At 56.7% G+C, this 19466-nt stretch overlaps 3 protein-coding genes across 5 annotated transcripts in view; 2 read left to right on the top strand and 1 right to left on the bottom strand.

The window, feature by feature from the left end:
- NOS1AP (nitric oxide synthase 1 adaptor protein) overlaps positions 1-16567 on the top strand; it is a 33187-nt gene extending 16620 nt beyond the window's left edge. The window contains exons 3-10 of one of the 3 annotated variants that reach the window (XM_009285325.1): positions 5919-6011; positions 6405-6463; positions 7107-7215; positions 7457-7598; positions 8858-9021; positions 9566-9733; positions 13117-13282; positions 13864-16567. In XM_009285325.1, the coding sequence (XP_009283600.1) occupies positions 5919-6011; positions 6405-6463; positions 7107-7215; positions 7457-7598; positions 8858-9021; positions 9566-9733; positions 13117-13282; positions 13864-14267 (1305 nt within the window). In that variant the 3' untranslated portion in view covers positions 14268-16567. Of the gene's footprint in view, positions 1-5918; positions 6012-6389; positions 6464-7106; positions 7216-7456; positions 7599-8857; positions 9022-9565; positions 9734-13116; positions 13283-13863 lie in introns of all 3 variants that reach the window. The other 2 variants (XM_019473674.1, XM_009285324.1) reach the window with 2 other exon arrangements.
- A 540-nt stretch (positions 16568-17107) lies between these two features.
- Positions 17108-18364, bottom strand: SPATA46 (spermatogenesis associated 46). Its single transcript, XM_019473666.1, has 3 exons — positions 18259-18364; positions 17845-18039; positions 17108-17604 (listed from the first exon to the last, which is right to left on the bottom strand). The coding sequence occupies exons 1-3, from the start codon at positions 18362-18364 to the stop codon at positions 17108-17110; spliced, it is 798 nt and encodes a 265-aa protein (XP_019329211.1).
- Positions 18365-18647: 283 nt separating this feature from the next.
- Positions 18648-19466, top strand: part of CUNH1orf226 (chromosome unknown C1orf226 homolog) — a 1683-nt gene continuing 864 nt past the window's right edge. Inside the window, exons 1-2 of the mRNA XM_009285352.1 lie at positions 18648-18678; positions 19109-19376. Of these exons, the coding sequence (XP_009283627.1) occupies positions 18648-18678; positions 19109-19376 (299 nt within the window). The remainder of the gene's footprint in view (positions 18679-19108; positions 19377-19466) is intronic.

Below are 19466 nucleotides of genomic sequence, written 5' to 3'. Positions count from 1 at the left end.
GACCCAAGCGTATCTGCCTTTCCAAATCTATATCGACACCTAAGGCTTTTATCGGGATTTTTTTTTTTTTTTTTTTTGAGGAGGAGGAAGGGGATAGAGGATGGAAGGGGACAGGGACAGCTCGATGCATTTAGGGGAACTTCTATTAAAAAATTTCCCGTTTATTGTATTCTGCTAGCACAATCTGACCGTATAGCATTCCTGGTACCTTCCCTTACTGATGGAGAGTGCTAGTGGGCAGACTTAAATCTGTACCCACTGCAGTTTAGATGGGCTGGAATGAAATGAGGGCATTTTTATTCAGGTTAACCTTTTTCAGATGCTTGTGAATGGGGTGTGTGTGTGATGAATCTAGAAAGACATCATCTCCCTGATCTGCCTAACCTAGCCTGCAGTGCGTGGTTACAAGTTTTCTTACACTTTTACCGTGTAAAAACAGTGAGACAGGGACAGATAACATGTTTCTAAGGACGCTGAGTTTTCCATACTTTTCACACATACCCATCGCACTCGGATTCATGCATAATTTTACTCTAAGATGACAAGGTTACATGCGCTCTCTATTAAGCAACATATGTTACTCTGTTCTCCAGAAAGGGCAATTTTAATACTCTGCCAGTAGGAATGTGTTGCACAATGATGCATACGCCAGCTGGCATTATTTTCCATCTGAAATTATTTAAATAGTGAACTCTGCATAAAAGACAGATGTTGAAAATAGACACACACTAGCCTGAGGTCAATGGTAAGGCCCTCGTGCTCTGACAAAATAGATGTTTCTTTTCTAGTTGAGATGATGAACATGTTTTTTTGTGGGCAGTGTAAAATTAAGGGATAATCTTTATTCACTAATTAGCTGGTCGGAGTTTACAAGTGATCTAATATTTCTTTTTCATTAGTAAGACCACCTTTACTTTTTTTTCTTGAATACTTTTATTTTTAAAATTTGGCATATCTGAAATGTCGATTTTCAATCTTTGCTTAAAAATTTTAGTAGAGTGCTTAGAGCTTCAGCTGAAGACTGACTGTGGAGCCGTGCAAGTCCGGGTACAGATGGGTTTCTCTGCTCTTTCCATTTTCTGTGCATTTCCCTGAAATTATTTCTTATCTATCTTCTGGGATTGCCACATTGCTATAGCTAATAATTAATATAATTAACCCAAACTTGTAGTAGTATTACAGATATTTGAAGATCCAGAGTTGTGCCCAAGATGGGCAAACTACCTGGGTTGAAGGGCAAGAAATATCTTCTGACCATTACACCATTTAGTTAGTTATAAGTAATACAGTGAAATGCTACGTGGTGTGAAACCAAAGGGGATCATGGGGAATTTGCACAAATCCTCTTTCCTTCCTTGATCCCAAGCTCGATAATTATTTCTGTATCATTTCTTTATTAGACAGTAGGCTGGGATTCAACTCTCCAAACTGGAGCCATTGGTAGCTGAGTTCCCTCAAGGGAGGGAAATGTGATTTTTCTGCTGAAGTAGTCACCTAAAATCAGAATGCTGTATCCAGAGAGCACGGGGTGAATTGCTGTCACCCAGCTCCCTGCACCCGATTACAGAGGCACTCGTATTGCTCCTGTTGCCATGCATAGCAAAGCTCCTCCTGAGCATCCCCATCCCCTCCCAGCAGCAGGGCGGGTCCCACACTGGTAGCTTTGAGAAACCCCACTTTTGCTTTGCCACGCACGCAGTTTTGTATTGGGTCGGTGAGAAGCTCCTTAGCAGCAATGGTGTGATTTTTAGCGCACCTTTGGGGATGCAGGTATTCCCAGCAAGGGTTGTATGGCATTGGTCCAACATTCCTGGAAACTTATCAGTACTTAAAGGGGGCTTATAAAAAAGATGGCGGCAAACTTTTTAGCAGGGCCTCTTGTGACAGGACAAGGGGGAATGGCTTTGAACTAAAGGGGGGTAGATTGAGACTAGATATAAGGAAGAAATTTTTTACGCTGAGGGTGGTGAAACACTGGCACAGGTTGCCCAGAGAGGTGGTGGATGCCCCGTGCCTGGGAACATTGAAGGTCAGGTTGGACGGGGCTCTGAGCAACGTGATCTAGTTGAAGATGTCCCTGCCCACGGCAGGGGGGTTGGACTAGATGACCTTTAGACGTCCCTTCCAACCCAAACTATTCTATGATTCTATGAAACGTGCAGGTTTTCTTCTCCTCTGGGTCAACCGCTGCCCATGGGTTTTGGATGCAGCAGCAGTTGCTGGGGCTGTGCAGACGGTCTCGGTGGCATTTCCCACCCCACCATCACCTCTGCTCTCCTCCCAGCAACAGGGAAAGCTAAAACCCTAATGCTTTGTGTCTCTCAAGCTTTCTCTCTCCATTTCACAGCAGAAGGAGGGATGTTGACAAGTGTGGGCAGACCCGGCAGATCTCCGTGGCCAGGGCTGTCAGAGCTGTGGTCAAGAATAGCTCCAAGCCAGGGAGGTCCCGATTGGTCATATGGAGAGAGGTTTCCCATTGCCCAGTTAGTAAACAGGCTTGTAGGGCAGGTCCTGTTGGCATGCAGCACGTCAGTGAGACCATCTGAGATGTCAAGCAGTCTTCAGGAACAAAAAGCCCATACTGGCATCTGTAGTCTGCTAATGGAAAGGACTGGCCATTGCTTGGGAGCGGTCCAAGGAGGCAGTGTAGGGCCAGCTTATCCCTCTGGGGCTGGGGAGAGCCAGGGTGCACGCAGGGTACCTAGCCCAGCCCCGAGTACTGCACCTGGGCTGGTGCCTCTCCTGGTGCCTCGGGCTGACTGTGACCATCAGTTGCTGGGGCGTGCAGGGGCTCACGGTGAGACGTGCTTTCTCCTGCTGTAGCCAGTGAACAGCGTCCCCAGGCTGTGAGTGAGCAGTGCTGCCCTGCACAGGGCACTGAGCGGAGCTGGTGGTGGGCGGTTGCTGCTAATTTGAACTGCTGCACCATGAGCCGGGAGGTCTGAGCACAGATTCTGCCCTGTGCAGTTTTGGGTTCATCCCTTATGGTCTCTGTGGCTCAAATCTCGCTTAAAGGAACTTTGACCTTAGCCAAAGCTACTGCTTGGGGTGAAATCCCTCTGGTTTGCTAAATTAGCCTTGTGAACAAGGCAGAGCAAATTGCACTCTGTGGCTGTAAGCAGGGGTGAAGCAGCACACGAACAGTGTTGATGGCCCTGCTGGGCTTTGCAGAGCCCTTTTAGTTTGGTCTGCTGCCCCTCTCTCCTGGGTGGTTTTCCTCCCTTCTTGCACCTGTTTACCCAAACTCAAATTTGAAAGCCCCCCAAAATCAGCAATACATCTCCTGGCCTGTGGGACTCGGCGTGCCTACGCCGCGCAGCCCAGGGATGCAAGAGGCGGCTTGGCTGAATTGCCGTTTTATTGAATCCTCTTCCTTGCTAATTTGTTATTAAATTACAGTTAGTGTTTCACTAGAGCCCCAGTGGGCATGAGTTCATTAGCGTTTTATTGGCTAAAGCTGCGCTTTGTTGCATGGGAAATGTATCCCAAAGAGCATCTGCACTCGTTGGAGTGATTGTGCTGAGCTCTGGTTGGGGCAGGGTGTGCAGTAGCTCTCTAAGTGCGTGGCTCAGACTTGCAAAGGAGCTTGGCTCTCGCCTCAGCGTTGGGATAAAGACCTGGATTTATGCAAGGGCTTAACAAATCTGGCTGGTCAGCCCTTCTGAGAATTTGACTTCTTTGCTCGCGTCGGTTCTTGCTGGAGTTTTGCCGTGAGCCATCAGCACAAGGGGACTTTGGCTTCAGCGTGGCAGAGACAAAACAGCTTTCCCCATGGCACTCCCCTCTGCCAGGCTCGGGGTGAGCCCGGGCAGAATCCCTTGCCTGCAGCCAGGGATTGCGGAAGCCTCTTCGAGGAGCTCTGCACTGATTCTGCCCCTGAAACATATGCTGGAGCTGGGTAGCATCTTTGCTGAAACGTCCTGGCCTGTCTGTATTGCTGTCCTGGGGCTGTTACTCACCAAAAAATCAGGCTAAAAATAGTCTCTCTAACCCTGAGATGTTTTTCAGGGTTGCTGTCTCTTCCAAGCCCACATCAATTAGCACTTGGGATGGCCCAGAACAGGACCCCCACGGCTCCAGCAGCTCGGAAATGCAACTTGATGTTTATAATCAATGATCATTAGGACCAATAAATCAGGCTGCAGCTCTACAAGGTGCCATGCAGTTATCCTGGGTGCTGCAGAGAGCATCCAGCTCAGCCTGTGGCTCCTGGAAGAATCACATGCAGAGCTTCAGAAGGTGCTGGGTTAATTACTCTAAGGTAGCCGGGCTGGAGCTCACCTTTTCGGGGCTAAATCAAGGCATTTCTTTAGTGTTAGGTACGAGGCACACTGCTGTGACCTTGGTACTGGTCTGGTGTCTTAGCAAGGCACGGAGAGGTGGCTCTTGGATGCAGTTTCACCTCTGCTTTTAACGACGGGGAAGGGGAATATGAGAGATGGGACTTGGAAACCCACCCCAGTGGGCTCTTTGGTGAGGAACTCTGGTGAGACCCTTCTCCATGAGGAATAAGCCCTGCAAGCAGCATATGGGTATGTGCTGGGGATTTTGAGGCTGGCTGTAGCCATGGTGGGAGCCTGAGCTCTGCTTTCTCCAGCCCATCACCAAGGCTTCAGCCCCAGAGCGGGTGGGCTTGCACAGCTTGCCTGGTCTGTGCACTGGGGAGGGCGGAGCTGCATTCCCCCCGCCTTCCCCTGCTGTTTTCTGAGTCATCTGTATCTCCCATCCCCATCGGTGACTTTAAAATGGCTTTGAGGAATTGTATTTTCAGGTCTTTTATCATTTGATCGCAGGTCAGGGCCAGCAGCTTTTCCTGCCTGCTGGCTCTGGCTGCCAAAGTTAATACATCATGCAGTGCTGGAAATGTCACACGGAGGCTTGGCGCGGACCGGAGGCAGGGCTTTGCATTGGGGTGCCTGCCCTGTGCTCCCTCTGCAGAGACTGGTGAAATAATGAGAGGATTAATTAAATTCCTCTTCCTCGGGTGTGTGAGGTACAGGGTGTGAGGCTTTTCTGCCACTGGGTGGGCGCAGAGGGTCTGTCCCCACGGCTGTGCACAGCACCCTGCGTGTGGGACCAGCACACCGGGTACCTGATGCGGGTGCACCCATGGTAGACCGGTTATGGAACTCCCCAAAAGTCCCACAGCAGGAAGTTGCTCAGCCTAAATGGCTTTTCTAGCCTATTCCCCTGCCAGCCCCCTCCCTGCTTGCAAAGACTTTAAATGCAAAAGTGGCTGGATTTTGGGAATCTCGTTCTCTCCCTGGGGCTGGGACAGAGCTTTGTGTTTAGTCACTGATCTTTGGAAGTTCCTGTTGTTTTTTTTCCTGTCCAGTGACTTCTAATCAAAGTGGGTAATTGCATTATCCCGTCTCCCCTGGAGAGGTTCACAGAGTCCTCAGCAATCATGTTCAGTTTTATACCGAGCCCCTAAAAAGCCCCACTCAAAATGAGGCTTCTCTTACCAGAACTCAGCAATGGCCACAAGCCAGCAGGGCAAACCTGGCCAGGCTGTAGAGCCCCGGGGGCTGGCAGGGCTGGGGAGGTGGTGGTCCCTCTCTGGGGAGGTACGGCCCTTCAGAGGGGCAGAGCGGGTGCCTTTGAAACACAAGTTAATATTCCTAGCAGCATCCTGGGCTGCGCAAAGCATTATCCCCATCCAGGGGCCAGATTGCTTCAGGGTGTGCTCCTCTGGATGCTGGGCACAGGGACACTGCGGGGCAAAAAGGCCCCCTGTCCTGTCCTAGCATGGATGCGCGGGCTGATGAGGGCATGTGCGTGTGTTTGGGGAGGCACGTGGGGTCGGGGAAATCTTTCCTTGCCCCTCTCGCCCCTTCCCACTGGAGCCTCTTCAGCCCTCCCTGGGGCTTTCCTGGCACAGAAAAGCTAATACAGGTGTTCTCTTTTGTCCCCTGCAGTACGAGTTTAAAGCCAAGAACATCAAGAAGAAGAAAGTGAGTCTCATTGTGTCAGTGGATGGTGTGAAGGTCATTCTGAAGAAGAAGAAGAAGGTAGGCAGCCCCGGTCCCTGCGGCACCAGTGCCTGGGCAGTGGGAGTCCTCCCCTCGTGGTGCAGGGACCTGCAGGGTCCTTGAATTTCTCGGAAACTCTGGTGGGCTGGGAGAGGGAGGGATGGGCTGGGATCAGCCATGGATGAGCCGTGTGCCTGCAGGATGGAAGAGCCAGTCCTGATGTGGGCATAGAAGGGGCTCGGGGTGCCCCATGGGAGGTGGTGTGGGACAACGCTGGCCCCAGCAGGATCCGGCCCTCGGCAAAGGGTTGCAGGGGAGCAGCAGCAGAGCTGTGACAAGCGCTTCCCGGGTCTGTCCCTGGACTGTGTCTGTCCTGTTCTTGATCTCAAGGGCAGCGTCTGACGTACTCATTTTCAGCTTCTTTTGTTGCAGAAAAAAGAATGGGCCTGGGATGAGAACAAAATGCTCGTCATGCACGATCCCATCTACAGGTAAGCCTGCCCGCTGAAGGGACGGAGGCTTGTGTGGCTCTGCCGTGCCACTTACCCCACACCACACCGGTACTGTGCTGGGGACTGACCATGGAGAGCCGCCGCCATCCTCACGGGAGGACAGCTCCCCTCGCTTGCTGTGCTCTCCAAAAGTCCCCAGCTCTTTTCTTCCATCTCGCTGGCAAAAGCTAAGAGCATGGGGCGTCTGTGTCCCAGGGAAGCTGAACGGGAGCGAGGAAGGGCCCCAGCCATGCTGGGGAGGGGGCGGCATGCTGGCTGGGGCAGGTGCCCGAGCAAGAAGGCCAGCTCTCCGAACAGGCAAGGCAGGAGGAGTGAGGTTTGCTCTCCTCGGTCCCTGAAGGGCTCCTGGGCTGCCGGCTCTGTCCCAGGGGGCTGAGCAGAGAAAGCCCTGTGCTGCCTTCACAAAATGCTTGCTGCTGCTGAGTCAGCAGGCTGATTTTCCCAGCTGAGGCAAAACCACTGCCAAAAAAATTTCTGATGGGCTTTAGCAGGGATGTGCTGGAGAGGCTGGGCATCTGCCAGCACCCAGTGCCCTGGGAAGCACTGGCTGTGGCCTCGTCAGTCTCCTGGGCATGTGGGTAATATATATGCTGATATCCTCCCCTTCTTTCTGTCCTTGCAGGATATTCTACGTGTCGCATGACTCCCAGGACCTAAAGATCTTCAGCTACATTGCCAGGGATGGGTCTAGCAATGTCTTCAGGTGCAACGTCTTCAAATCCAAGAAGAAGGTAAAGGTCTTGGGATGCTCATCCCGCTGTCGGTGGTCTCGGTGGGGCGGCTGGGGCAGGACCCTGTGGCACTGCATGGCAGCAGGCAGCCCAGAGCACTGCGGTGATCTGAGCTCTGGTGCCTGCGGCTGTGCTCAGTCCCTGCGGCAGCGCACAGAGACCCCTGAGAGCTGTGCCAGGCTGGGGAGGGCACCAGGCAGGGCAGCTGAGGTTACGCTCCTCCTCTCTTTACCCACCGCAGAGCCAAGCCATGCGCATTGTCCGGACTGTGGGGCAGGCGTTTGAGGTCTGCCACAAGCTGAGCCTGCAGCACACCCAGCAGAATGCAGACGGGCAGGAGGACGGAGACAGCGAGAGGAATGGGGATGACCTGGATGTCCCAGGTACTCTGTAAGGGCGGAGGCAGGGGTGGCATGGGGGTCCTGGAGCCTGACAGACACGGTCTGCAGGGTCAGTGTCTTCCCACACTGCTACTTGCTGGCTGACACCTGCGGGGAACGGATTTGCACAGCAATCTGGCCTGTGGCGCCTCGGGCTCAAGCTGGGATCTTGCCCAGCAAGGAGCCTTCGCTAGGTGTTAGCCATCATCCTCGCAGACATCCCCCTTGCTGGGAGCCCATTAGCAGCGCCCAGGACTCTGCTGGGTGCCTAAATACTCTCCGTGCTCGGCTGCACACGCCGCAAACATTTCCTTGCTGCTTTCACAGAAGAGGCCCTAAGCACAGACCTTCCCAATGCGCTCACGGGGCTGGGTCCAGCTCTCTGCCATGGACCCAGCTCATGGTCCATCACCACCTCTGCAGTTCCCTGCGTGTATGAAGCCGTGCTCGGGATCTTGCATTAAGCTTCCAGGGCTGCAGGCAGCCTGCAGACCCCCCCTCCCTTCTCAGCCCCATGGGCGGAGGGTGCAGGGGTGCTCCTGGCCGGGGGCTGCTGGTCCACGCTGTCACCCCGGGCTCTGCAGGGCCCTGGGGAGCTGCTGTGCTCCTTGGTGCCGGCAGCTGTGCTGGAGGGGAGACAGATGTTTTGCAAGAGGTTAGTCAAACACCTCCAGTGCCCGTTGGGATGCTGGCGGGTCCTGCTGCCTGTCCATGTGTGGGCTGCCTGCTCTGCAGTCCCGTGCTGGGTGCTAGTTCCCCCCCATCCCATCAGGAGCAGCCTGGGCTGTGCCGTGGTTTCCTGCCTGCCTCTGCAACCAGCGCTGTTGTGATGACCTAATCATTGGGCTGTCCTGGACCGGTCATTGTTTGTTTTTCCTCAGTGCAATGTCCCAGCCACGATATGCAGTTCCCTGGGGATTTCTGAGCATCTGGTGGTTTTTTTTTCCCCCCCATAATCTCTTGTTTACCTTTCTTTAGCTTTCTCTGTGTCTTCTGCTCTCGATAGCCCGTTTCTCCCACATCAGGGGTTTTGGCTTCTGTTCCCCAGGTTTGGTGTGCTGTGGCTGGGTGTGTTTTCAGCTGCAAGACCCATCCCGGGTGGCGGCAGAAAGTGCTCTGTACCTGCTTCCCCCCTAGAGCTGGAGGGTGGGTGGCATGGGGGCAGTGGGGACAGGTGGGCATCACTCGCCATACCGTGGATGCCTCGTAGCAAGCTCCTGCTCCAAGCGGGCTGTGCTCTGCTCTTGACGCTGCTCCCGCAGCCTGTCGCCTTGCCAGTGCGGAGAGGGGGGCTGCCTCGGCGGAGGAGACGGACATCGATGCCGTGGAGCTGCCGCTGCCCGGAGCTGACATCCTCGACTTCAGCCGTGGCGTGACCGACCTTGACGCCGTGGGCAAGGAGGCGAGCGCCTATGCTGACACCAAGGTGCGTGGGTCCCTGCCCTTCATGCTCAGGGCACAGTGTGGCCCTGGCTCCGTGGTTCTCATGTGCATCCCAGGGGCCCGGGGATCAGGAGGGATTGTGCAGCATTCCCCAGCTCCTGGATCAAAGCCATCTGCCACCACAGGGCTGCCCTTTGGCTCGGAGCCCAGGGCACTCCCGGAGAGAGCCGTGCTGAGGCTCAGCTATGTGCAGCCACACGGAAAGTGTCTGGGGCAGAGCTGATAGGGATTTTTTTCCACAAAAAAAGAAAAAAAAAAAACCTTTTTTTGATACAGTGGAAATTCCCATGGGAAGCATCAGCCTTTTTGGGAATTTTCTACAAAAATATTTGGGCTTTTGTCAAAACTGAAAAAATACTGTCTTCAAAGTTTTTCAGCACCCCCAGCAAAGCGTGCGTTTGCTTTGAATGCAGCAGCTTCTTTCCTGGGTATTTTGGGGGGCTGCTCTGTGCCACAGCCCGTGTGTGCCTGGCGGCTCTTCATGGTGAGGGGCATGAGTTCACGCTTTTAACGCCGGTGTTTTGCAGGGCTGCCTCCACCCTGAAGATATTCTGACAGCATCACCCAAGATGCTGCTGCCCTCGTCTGCCCAGCTGCCTGACCTGGGAACACCCCTCTCTGCCCACCACCAAATGCAGCTTCTCCAGCAGCTCCTGCAGCAGCAGCAGCAGCAGACGCAAGTGGCCGTGGCACAGGTTCTCCTCTCTGCTCTTTCCTGGGGGCAGTGGCAGGGCTGGGGTGAGCTACTGAGCCCCTTGGTGCCGGAGCATCCCCTGCCTGGAGAGGGGCAGACGTGGGTGGGGACCCGACCTGAGCTGGGGTGGACCCCGACACCAGGGCGTGGGAGCAGGCCGGGCAGTGTCCCCTATCTTCTGCGGCACAGCCTGCTCTGTCACACCTTCCCGGCATGGCTCGCTGTGCCCTTGCTCCCAGCGATGGCTCCGTTAAGCCCAGATGGATTAGCGTTAGGTCTACATGCCACCAGCTTTCTTGGTCCCTTGGCCCCTGTGTTATTGCAAATGCCTGGCCTCAGCGTTAGCCCCTGCCGACTCATTCTGCATGCAGGTATTTCTCATTTAAGCAGCTCTGGCCACTTTACCCAACTCATTACCTTAGCTTTAGTTGTTCCCTGACCCTTCCCAGAGCTCTCTGCAATTGCTTGACTTTCTTCCTGGCCTGAGCGATTGGCTCCAGCAGCCTTTCTGTACTTTCCCATGGCTTTCCTCTTCATGCATCAGAAAATCAGTATTGGTCCTTCTGGCTGTGCTGCTGCCCCAAGAGCCTGCATGCCTTCTGGACTCACGGGCTCGGGAAGTTGCTTTCCCCTCTAGAAGAGGGACCTGCGTCCTCAGGGGATCCTTTATGTCTGCTCAAGTATAGTGTTGCTACAGGCAAAGCTTGCCAGGCAAAGCCGGGTCCCTCTGTGGTAGGGACCGATCACCTTCAGTAGTTCCCAGTCTTTGTGTACCTGCAGAGCCTTGCAGTGGTGGTTTCTTTTTCCTCCTACTTCCAGATAAAAAAAAATCTGAAATCGTGTAACGCCATTTCTTGGCTGTCTCAGGGGATGGCAGCCAGTGGCCTCATCCCCCTCTCTCCAATGGCTGACACCCGGCCCTGGACCTCTGCCCACCCCAGGATGGTTCTTGTCCCGGGAGCTGTCACTTAGCTGCTCTGTAATCCCTTCAGCATGCGCCATGGTGATTTTGTATCATTGTACTTTATTAATGAAAAAGGTGGGCCCTATCATGTCAAATGCCTTTCAGATGACTGAATCTGAACATCAACACCTCTGTCAATGGCACTTGTTATTTTCTCTCAAAAAGTACCGAGTCTGTTTGTCTCTGAACACGTGGTGATGGGCACAGGCTTAATTCCTTACTAACAAAGCCGGGAGATCCACTGTGTTGACCAGGATCTGTGCTTGGTCTATTGCTACGGGGACCATCCTGTAATTATCTGGGCCTCTAATTACCTGGCTGAGGATGAAATGCCATTTAATTCCCTTGTTGACCAGAGACTTGCTTTTGCGAGGCATTTCCAGATACCTGTGAAAGTTCATTCTCTTGAGCTAAGTCCAGGAGTCCTTCCTGGGTGTTGTCCCCAGGGGTCTGGTGGCACAAGCCACTGCCCCTCTGCAAGACGTGACCTGTGGGCTCTGCTCGCATCTTCTCCTGGCGTCACCTGGGCCCTGCTGCAGGCGCCTGTGATGGAGACAGCTATCCAGCTGTGAGGAAGGATGACTTCCAGGCTGACGCTGCCAGCACCGAGCTTTGGCACCCGCTTAGCATTTAATTGCAATTCCACTTCTGCTAGCTAGGCTCAGGGTCTCTGCTTCACCCACCATTGTTAAGCAGAGGGCCCCGTCCCACTGTGCTGCTGTGCCCCACTGTCCCACGGCTGGCAGGAGGAGGAGGAGGTGACTCTGACTCCCTGCAGCAGTAGCAAAGCAAGTCCCAGCCCCTTGCCTGGCCTCCTGCCACCCCCTGAGCTTGCTGTGCTTCAACTCTGCCCCGCCAAGGGCACTGCCCCGCCGCCTTGCTGGCTGCAGTCAGGCAGCACAAGACAAAGCAGGCAGCACCTGCCTGCCAGCAGACCCAGCGCTGCCTCCTGGTACCCATCCAGGAGGGCAGGTGGCCCCCAGCTGTGCTGCTTTTGGGGCCCTGCAGCTGCAGCAGCAGCTCACGGGTTTGCACGCTACAGAGAGCTCCCCTTCCCTCTTCCCCAAGGTCACTTTCTAGGCCAAAGTAAAACTGCCTTTTTTTGTTGTTTTTTTGGGGTTTTTTTTGTGTGTTTGTTTTTTGTTTGGTTTTGGTGTTTTTTTTGCAGACCCAGCGCTGCCTCCTGGTACCCATCCAGGAGGGCAGGTGGCCCCCAGCTGTGCTGCTTTTGGGGCCCTGCAGCTGCAGCAGCAGCTCACGGGTTTGCACGCTACAGAGAGCTCCCCTCCCCTCTTCCCCAAGGTCACTTTCTAGGCCAAAGTAAAACTGCCTTTTTTTGTTGTTTTTTTGGGGTTTTTTTTGTGTGTTTGTTTTTTGTTTGGTTTTGGTTTGTTTTTTTTGTTTTGGGGTTGGTTTTTTTTTCCATTAAATCCATGCTTTCCTGGTTCCCCGCGACCCTGGTTGGCTCAGTCCTTGCTGGAGAGAGGAGCGCTTGTAAGAGCCATGGGTGGGTGACAGGAGGGGATGCTGAGCTGGTGTGGCTCCCAGGTGGCTCTGCACTGCTGTCCCCTTGTCCAGAGTATGCTCTTGGGGCTCTCCTTGCTCGAGCTCAGAGCAGAGAGCTGCCCCTGGGCAAGGGCTCCTGGCTGATCTCACCCAGCAGCGTCCCGCCCTCCCTGGGACATGGTGCTGGTGATATAGATGCTTGCATATGGGTAGTTATGCCAAAATCAATGGACATCTTGCCTGTGGACTCCCACTGGCTAACATCCAGGCATTGCTTCGCAGGGCCAGAATGAGCAGCCAGCTTGCGTCCCCAGAGCCACCATGTCTCAGAAGCGCTCTGCCATCTGTGTTGCTCCAGGCATGTTGTGCCTGTTGCAGCCGGAGCCGCCTGCAGCTCCAGGGCAGCTCTGATGCTCTAGTCCCTGCTAGCAACAGATGCCGCTGGCAGGACCCTGCCTTGTGCAAAACAGTGTCTCTGGGAAACCTGCCTGGAAAGACAGCTCGGCCAGGGCCAGCTCGCGGCGCATGGCTGCACCCTCGTGCACCTGCAGCACCATCCAGTCAGTAGAGTGTGTCTTCTCTTCTGCATCCATCTGGCTTCCTCCTGGTCTGCCCTTTCCTCATGCATTCGCAGCACATGTGCATGACTGACGGTTCGGTCAGCACCGCCTCCCTTTGCCTCAGGCTTTTCCATCAGAGAGACCAGGGGACCATGCGCTGGATTTGCTGAGCGTGCTGCCTGCCCCCACTCTCCTCATCATGTCTGCGGGTACCCACAGGGAATGGCTTCTTCATCAAATCATTTGGTGGGATGCTGGTGAGCCCTGGTAGAGGAGCAGGGATAGCTGAAGTCGAAGCTCTCAGCCCTTGAGCAGCACCTCCCACACGCTCACCCACTCTCTCCTGTCACACAGGTCCACCTGCTGAAGGACCAGCTGGCCGCAGAGGCGGCAGCACGGCTGGAGGCCCAGGCTCGTGTGCACCAGCTCCTGCTCCAGAACAAAGACTTGCTGCAGCACATCTCGCTCCTGGTCAAACAGGTGCAGGAGCTGGAGCTGAAGCTGGCAGGGAACACCACCAGTAAGCACTCCTGCCCCTTCCTCTCCCCTCACAGCTAGCCGGGTCTGTGGAGGACATGCGTGTGGGGGTTTCCCGTGGGATTTTTGTGCATTTCCAGTGGTTTTATGTAGGGGAGTATTAGTGCCCTTCTGGCCTGGCTTGTGTGTGTGCGGCAGGGTGCTTGCATGCAGCATGGGAGGGGGCATGGGGAGGGTTGTATGGACAGGCAGTCACGTACGTCCATCAGCTGTATGTCCGCTTTCCCCAGTGGCTGCATGGTCTAGACCAGCTCCTTGCCTGCCCAAGAGCCCCTCCTTGACCTTCCTCTCCAGCAGACGTGGCCATCAGCTCCCCAGAGGAGCTGGGGTGGGGGACAGATAACTTTTTATGCTGCAAAACTGGCACTTTGCTGGCCAGCAGCAGCTCCTAGCACCAGTGGCACCAAGTGACCCCCTCTAAACGGTGGTGATGGGGAAGTTGACATCCAAATGGCCCCGGACTGTCCTCCTCTGGCCAGTTTGCAGCCAGCCGTGGTGGCCGGGGGACGCCCAGGCAAGCCGGGGTGGCACTGTCTGCTTCTCAGCCGTGCCCTTCTCTTGCAGCAGGCTCCCAGGACAGTCTGCTGGAGATCACCTTCCGCTCCAACGTCCTCCCCGTCCTCTGCGACCCGACCACCCCGCAGCCTGAGGACACCCACCCGCCGCCACTGGGCCCCGGCTCGGGCTTCCCCAGCACCCTGGGCAGCCCCATAGGTAGGAACGACTGTCTGGTGAAGCTGGAATGCTACCGCTTTCTGCCGGACTCGGGGCCGCCCGCCCCAGAGCTGGCACTGGGCAGTCTGGAGCTCATCAAGTTCCGCGAGTCGGGCATCGCCTCTGAGTACGAGTCCAACACGGACGAGAGTGAGGAGCGTAACTCCTGGTCCCAGGAGGAACCGCCGCTCCTGCTCCATGTCCAGCCCAGGCAGGACCTGGGCGACAGCCTGGAGGATGAGATCGCGGTGTAGGGGTCGCCAGGAGGTGGTGCAGAGCAGCCGGGTCCTGCTGGAGCTGGGGCAGGCCCTGGCCATAGCCCCTGGCCCTAGCAGGGATGGGAGAGCCCAGAGAGAGAGAGGGGGTGGAGGAGGGAGCGCGAGGCTTCCAGCACACGGCTGGGAGTTGTGCGGAGGTGAGGACGGAGCCGTGCCGAGGGGGTGCGCTGGGCATGCTGTGCTCCAGCGTGCACGGGCTTGTGTGCTGAGCTGGAGCATCCCTGCTTCGCATCGGATGGCGAGCTGACAGCTGCTTGTGCTACCCCCTGGTCCCCATCCCCCTGCAAGCTGCATTCTGAGGTCAGGCAGAGGCAAGGGACTCCCTGCCAGATTAGCCACTGCTGCTGGTGCTGCTGCAGGGGGGAGCAGTAAAGCAGATGAAAGTTTTTGCTGGGGGAATGAGAAAGCAGGCACGGGGCAGTGAGCGGGGACAAGAGCGACCGAGGAGCCAGTGCAGGGCAGTGAGCAGGGACAGAGCCACTGGCAAGGAGTCTGGCTCTCTGTGTTGTGGAGAGGGTGGGAGATGAGGCCAGGGCCGTGCTAAAGAGGTGGTTAGGGTTGGTGACAGTGTACTGTCGGCATGGGTGCGTGAGTGAGAGGTGAGGCAGCGAAGGACAGGGGAACGAGCCTGGGAAGGAGCTGAAAGTGTGAGACAAGGTCATGCAGGGTGGCCGGGTACAGGCAGCTCCTGGCAGAGTGATGGTGTTTGTGGCACTTCCAGGGCATGGTTTGTCCCTGCCTGAGGCAGGTGGAGGGTGCGCAGGCACTGCCTGCTTCTCTCCCAGGCTGTGGAGTGGAGAGGAAGGCACGGCTCGGCGAGGAGCAGGGAGTTAGGGCATGCAGCACGGGGCTGTGGGGTGTCCTTCCCTTGTTGCCCGGTCCGTGGGCTCCTCGGCATGGCTGACAGGTTTCAAAGCCTTTCTGGTGCTCTCAAGTCATATTTTCAAGCACTTCCCTGCACCCACCATCACCACAAACTCCCTGCTTCGCTTTATAGACAAACCCTCCCATTTCCAAGGAGTCGCTTGCCCCTGGACCAGGGCTGGGGGATGCAGTGCTGGCATTGGGCATGTGCAGGGATGGGCATGCTTGCTGCCCCTCGATGGGGAGCGAACTGCTGGTGTCTGCAGGTGGGCTCCTTCATGTCTCTGGTTTGCACCTCCAGAAAAGTGAATCCAAGATCTCAGGATCCCCCACCAGACCCTGAGATGCCCATGGCTGAGGTATCTGTGGGAGCCTCCAAGGGATCCAGAGCTTGTCTCTTTTCTGCAAGCACATTTATCGGCTGCCTGTTGCTGCAGCCTCTAAGAGGCTACAGCTGAAGGGGTTGAGCCAGTGTCCTGATATCCCCCCTGCTCCTTGTAGAAACACTCGATGAGGTGGGGATTGGCACCATTGTCTTCCTCCCCATCCACCCTCCTATCCTGCTTCTGCTTCGCTTTGTTGCTTCCCTCTGCTCTTGCCTTCACCAGCTCTGTCTCTGCTAGATCTGCCTGTACCTAACCCCTAGCTGAGCATCTCCCAGACACAAGCTCTTGCTCTCCTCCAGGGCTTAGCCCAGCTGCTGAGGAAGGTCCATTGCTTCTTTCTGCCCTGGTCCCCTTGGGACTGAGGGCTGCTGAGGAGTGAGGTGTGGGTGAGACCCCTGGGGTCGGTACAAACTGTGCTATGCACCCTCCACCGCAGGAGGAGGCTGGATGCTGTGAGGAGCTAGAGAGTCCTAGTAGGAAGGAAGGCCATGTTTCAGTGTCCCTCGCAGTGGCCTGGTGTCCAGGGGAGCCCCTGCACCAGCCACAGAGGGGGCAGAGTGGGAGCGGGTGCTGGTTGGGACCTGGGTGCACCTGTCCTCTGGCCACCAATACTTCCATATGCCCTGTACTGCACCGCTGTGGGCACAGCTGTGTGCCAGCCCCTCTGCTGGGGACCCCGGCACTCTACCCAGAGGGGACGGCGGTGGGTGCCCCATGGGCTGAGGGGCTGCCAGAGCCGCATGGGACCCTGCCAGTGTCCTGCTGCACTGCGGGTGTACATGTGTAAATGATCCTTCTCCTAACTCAGCGCTGCCTCCAAGATGCCTCTCTAGCCTCTCACTTTTGTTATGGACCTTGACTGGGGATTTATAGCTATATTTTTTGTCCTTTCTTTTCCTACAACTGTTGTGTTACTAACTGTTGACTCAATCTATCTGGGAAACGAATCTGTCAATGTAAGTGCACTTAACCCTTGGGTGTTGTCATTAGTCAACTGGCTTTTGCTAAATAAATCTTTCTATTTCTCAAGGCTTTCTGTTGTCTCTTCCTTCTTGCTGACTTTCTCTCTTTCTGTACTTCTCTCCCCCTCCACGCTGGGAGCCAGCACCAATGGTGGCATCCCTTCGCCTTGCACAGACCCCCTCCAACCTAAACATCCTCCTCTGCAGGACCCTTGCTTGCGGTGCCAGACGCGGGCTGCCCATGAGAGCGAGGTGCCCTGTATGTTGCTGGGGCTAGAGGGGTTTCAGCCTTCCCATTCAGCCACTGCACAATGCAGGCTTGTCTGAGGGCTGACCTGACAGCTCAAGGGTGCTGGGGGGGTTCCCGGCATCTGCAGAGTGCTCCACACTGCAGAGATGCTAAGCAGTGCTTTCAGGGGCTCAGGAGATTTTTGGCTGCTGGGGAAAGAAAAGTCAGGAAGAGCCTCTCTTAAAGGATGGCGGAAGTGTTGTGTAGGCAAGAGCAGCAAGCATACAGGGCCGGCTGCTCCTAAAACAATTTATTCTGCCGCTGGCAGGAGTGATGGAGCAGTGCCCTCCCGTGGTGGCCGCCTGGCTGGCGGGGCTACATGGGCACCCTGGGGGCTGCAGCCTCTTGCTCATTGTGCTCCTTCTCCCACAGGGCCTTGAGCCTGCGGTAGTACACCTTGCAGCTGTAGCCCTCCTGGGAGCTGTGCTGGATGTGGGTCTTGACCGACCACAGCGTGGGGAAGACGCGGCAGCATGACACGCACTGGTAGCCGCGCTGGGGTACTGGCTGCCGCCGGGAAGCGGCAAGGATGTCCCGGACTGTGATGCTGGCTCTGCCGCTGGCCAGCCTGTCCCTCTTGGGGGGCTGGGGCTTGTCTGAGGAGCTAGAGGAGGAGCAGACGGTATCCGAGAGGTCATCGGGCTCCTCGGGCTCCTGGGTGCTGGCGGCCAGGCTGGAGGAGAGGCTGCCCAGGTGCTGCTGGGCAGCTCCTTTGGTGCACATGAAGTAGCTGTAGGGTGAGAACCAGGGCCGGTAGATGGTGCAGGTGCGGGCGGGGAGCTCGCTGCCTGATGGGACTGCAGGGCTGCAGGCTGCGGAGGAAAGAGTCTGCAGTGAGTCAGGGTCCCTGCAAGAGCCTGTCCCCCCATGGTGTTGGGAGCAGTGCTGGGGACCCTTCCTCTCTGTCTCCATGGAATGCAGAGATGACTGGCTCTGTCCCAGTACGTCACCCCGGCATGGAGGGTATCATCCCTCCCCCCACGGGATGCAGGGGTAGAGATGGGTGTGGGATGCTGGTGGGCACCGAGGCACCGGCACAGCACAGGGCTCACCCAGCAGCCCACTGGAGCCGTCCCATGGAGAGCTGCACTGGCACGGCAGCAGCAATGGGGGGGCTGAGCTGGCGCTCCCAGGGGCAGCACCCACAGTTTTGAGGATTCCTGCTGGGAAGACATGGGGGAGAAACCGATGTAGCTCAGAGATGGGGTGTGACTGCAGGACCCCCCCAGGTCCCCAGAAAGCACCCACTGCCATGGGAGTTCCCAGTCCCTTTTCCCCACCCGTGCAGGAGGATATGCCCAGCTAAACCCCTCCGCAGCCTGTCTGCCAGCAGGCCCTCGCTGTGCCATAGGAGGCTGAGCGGTGCCGTGGCCATGCCCAGGGGATGCAAGGGGGAGCCCTCCCCACAGGCAGTGCCGGCTGCCTGCACCCCCCACCTGGCCACAGCTGGTGAGCGCCAGGCTCACCAAACAGGCTGGCAGGGCCCCAGGGGCATGGGGCCTCCGGGCTTCTTGTCCTGGTGCCATGGGGCATGGCCCCGATGGAAATGGTGGGCAGGACAAAGCTCTCCATCACCCTCGTGTAGCCGGTGTATGGCTCCTGTGCCATGGTACCCATGCCGTCATCAGCTGACGTCACAAAGGGCTGATGTCACACGTGTGTATGGTGCACAGCAGGATGCTCCTGAGCAGTGGGCTCAGCCCCCAGGGTCTCTGGGGAGCTTGGCCAGTGTAAGGGAACAGCCAGCCTGGGCTGGAGAGGGAGTCTTGGTGGGGTGGGCAGTGTAGAGCCCAGGCTGTGGGTGCCCCCAGAGAACCCCCGCTGCTTCGTGGGTGCCTGGCTGATAAGGCCCCACATGAGTCCCACCTCCGCGGGCAGTGTGGCAGGTCTGGGCAGGGGGTAGGCAGTGCACCTCGCCCAGCAGTGTGGAAGGGACAGGCTCACTGTCCCCTTGCCATTCCCTTGGTAAATCCTCTCTCTCTCTCTTTCCACAACCTGCTTCCCAAGTCACTCCGTGTCAGGTAAGAGACGCTCTCGGTGTGTTGGTAGTGCCAGCATGGAGCCCTGGGCTCGCTGCTCCCCCGTCTCGCCCCCCCACGCTGTCCCCATTGCATGCACTGCCCTGTGCAGCCCTGGCATGGCCCAGCTGCCCACAGCCTCTGTGGGGCTGCAGGAGCAGCCTCCCTGTCCCCCAGATTGTGTCCCCTATGCTGCTGGGTTGGCAGCTGGTGGGCAACTCTGGGACATGCCGTCCCTGCCGGGGTCCCTCCTCCAGCCCAGCTCACACCCCCTTCTCTCTTCTCTTTCCCCCACCAGTGGACCAGAGCATGTTTGAGAATGCCAGCGCCAGCACAGCACCCACCCCGCGGCCACAGCACATCCCCGCTGCAGCAGGCGCCCCGCTGCAGCCCTCCCGCCCTGCCAGCAGCCAGCACCTCCGCAACCTGGGCAAGGCCGTGGGGGCCAAGGTGAATGACCTCCTGCGCCGCAAGGAGCCAGCTGGCCTCCCTAGCGTGGGAGTGATGGAGGTGAATGCCAGCGCTGGGGCCATGCTGGGCACAGGACAGACAGCCAGCGAGGACAGGTGAGTGTCCCTGTGGCATGCATACTGCAGCAGGGCCGTTGGGACAGGCTGGAGGGGCCGCAGCGTGGGGCTGCATGTCACTGCTCCTCT

The sequence above is a fragment of the Aptenodytes forsteri genome, unplaced genomic scaffold (genome assembly GCF_000699145.1).
Source record: "Aptenodytes forsteri isolate BGI_AS27 unplaced genomic scaffold, ASM69914v1 Scaffold104, whole genome shotgun sequence".
NCBI lineage: Eukaryota > Metazoa > Chordata > Aves > Sphenisciformes > Spheniscidae > Aptenodytes > Aptenodytes forsteri.
Note: the sequence above shows the minus strand (reverse complement) of the source record. Positions and strands in the feature narration are given on the sequence as shown.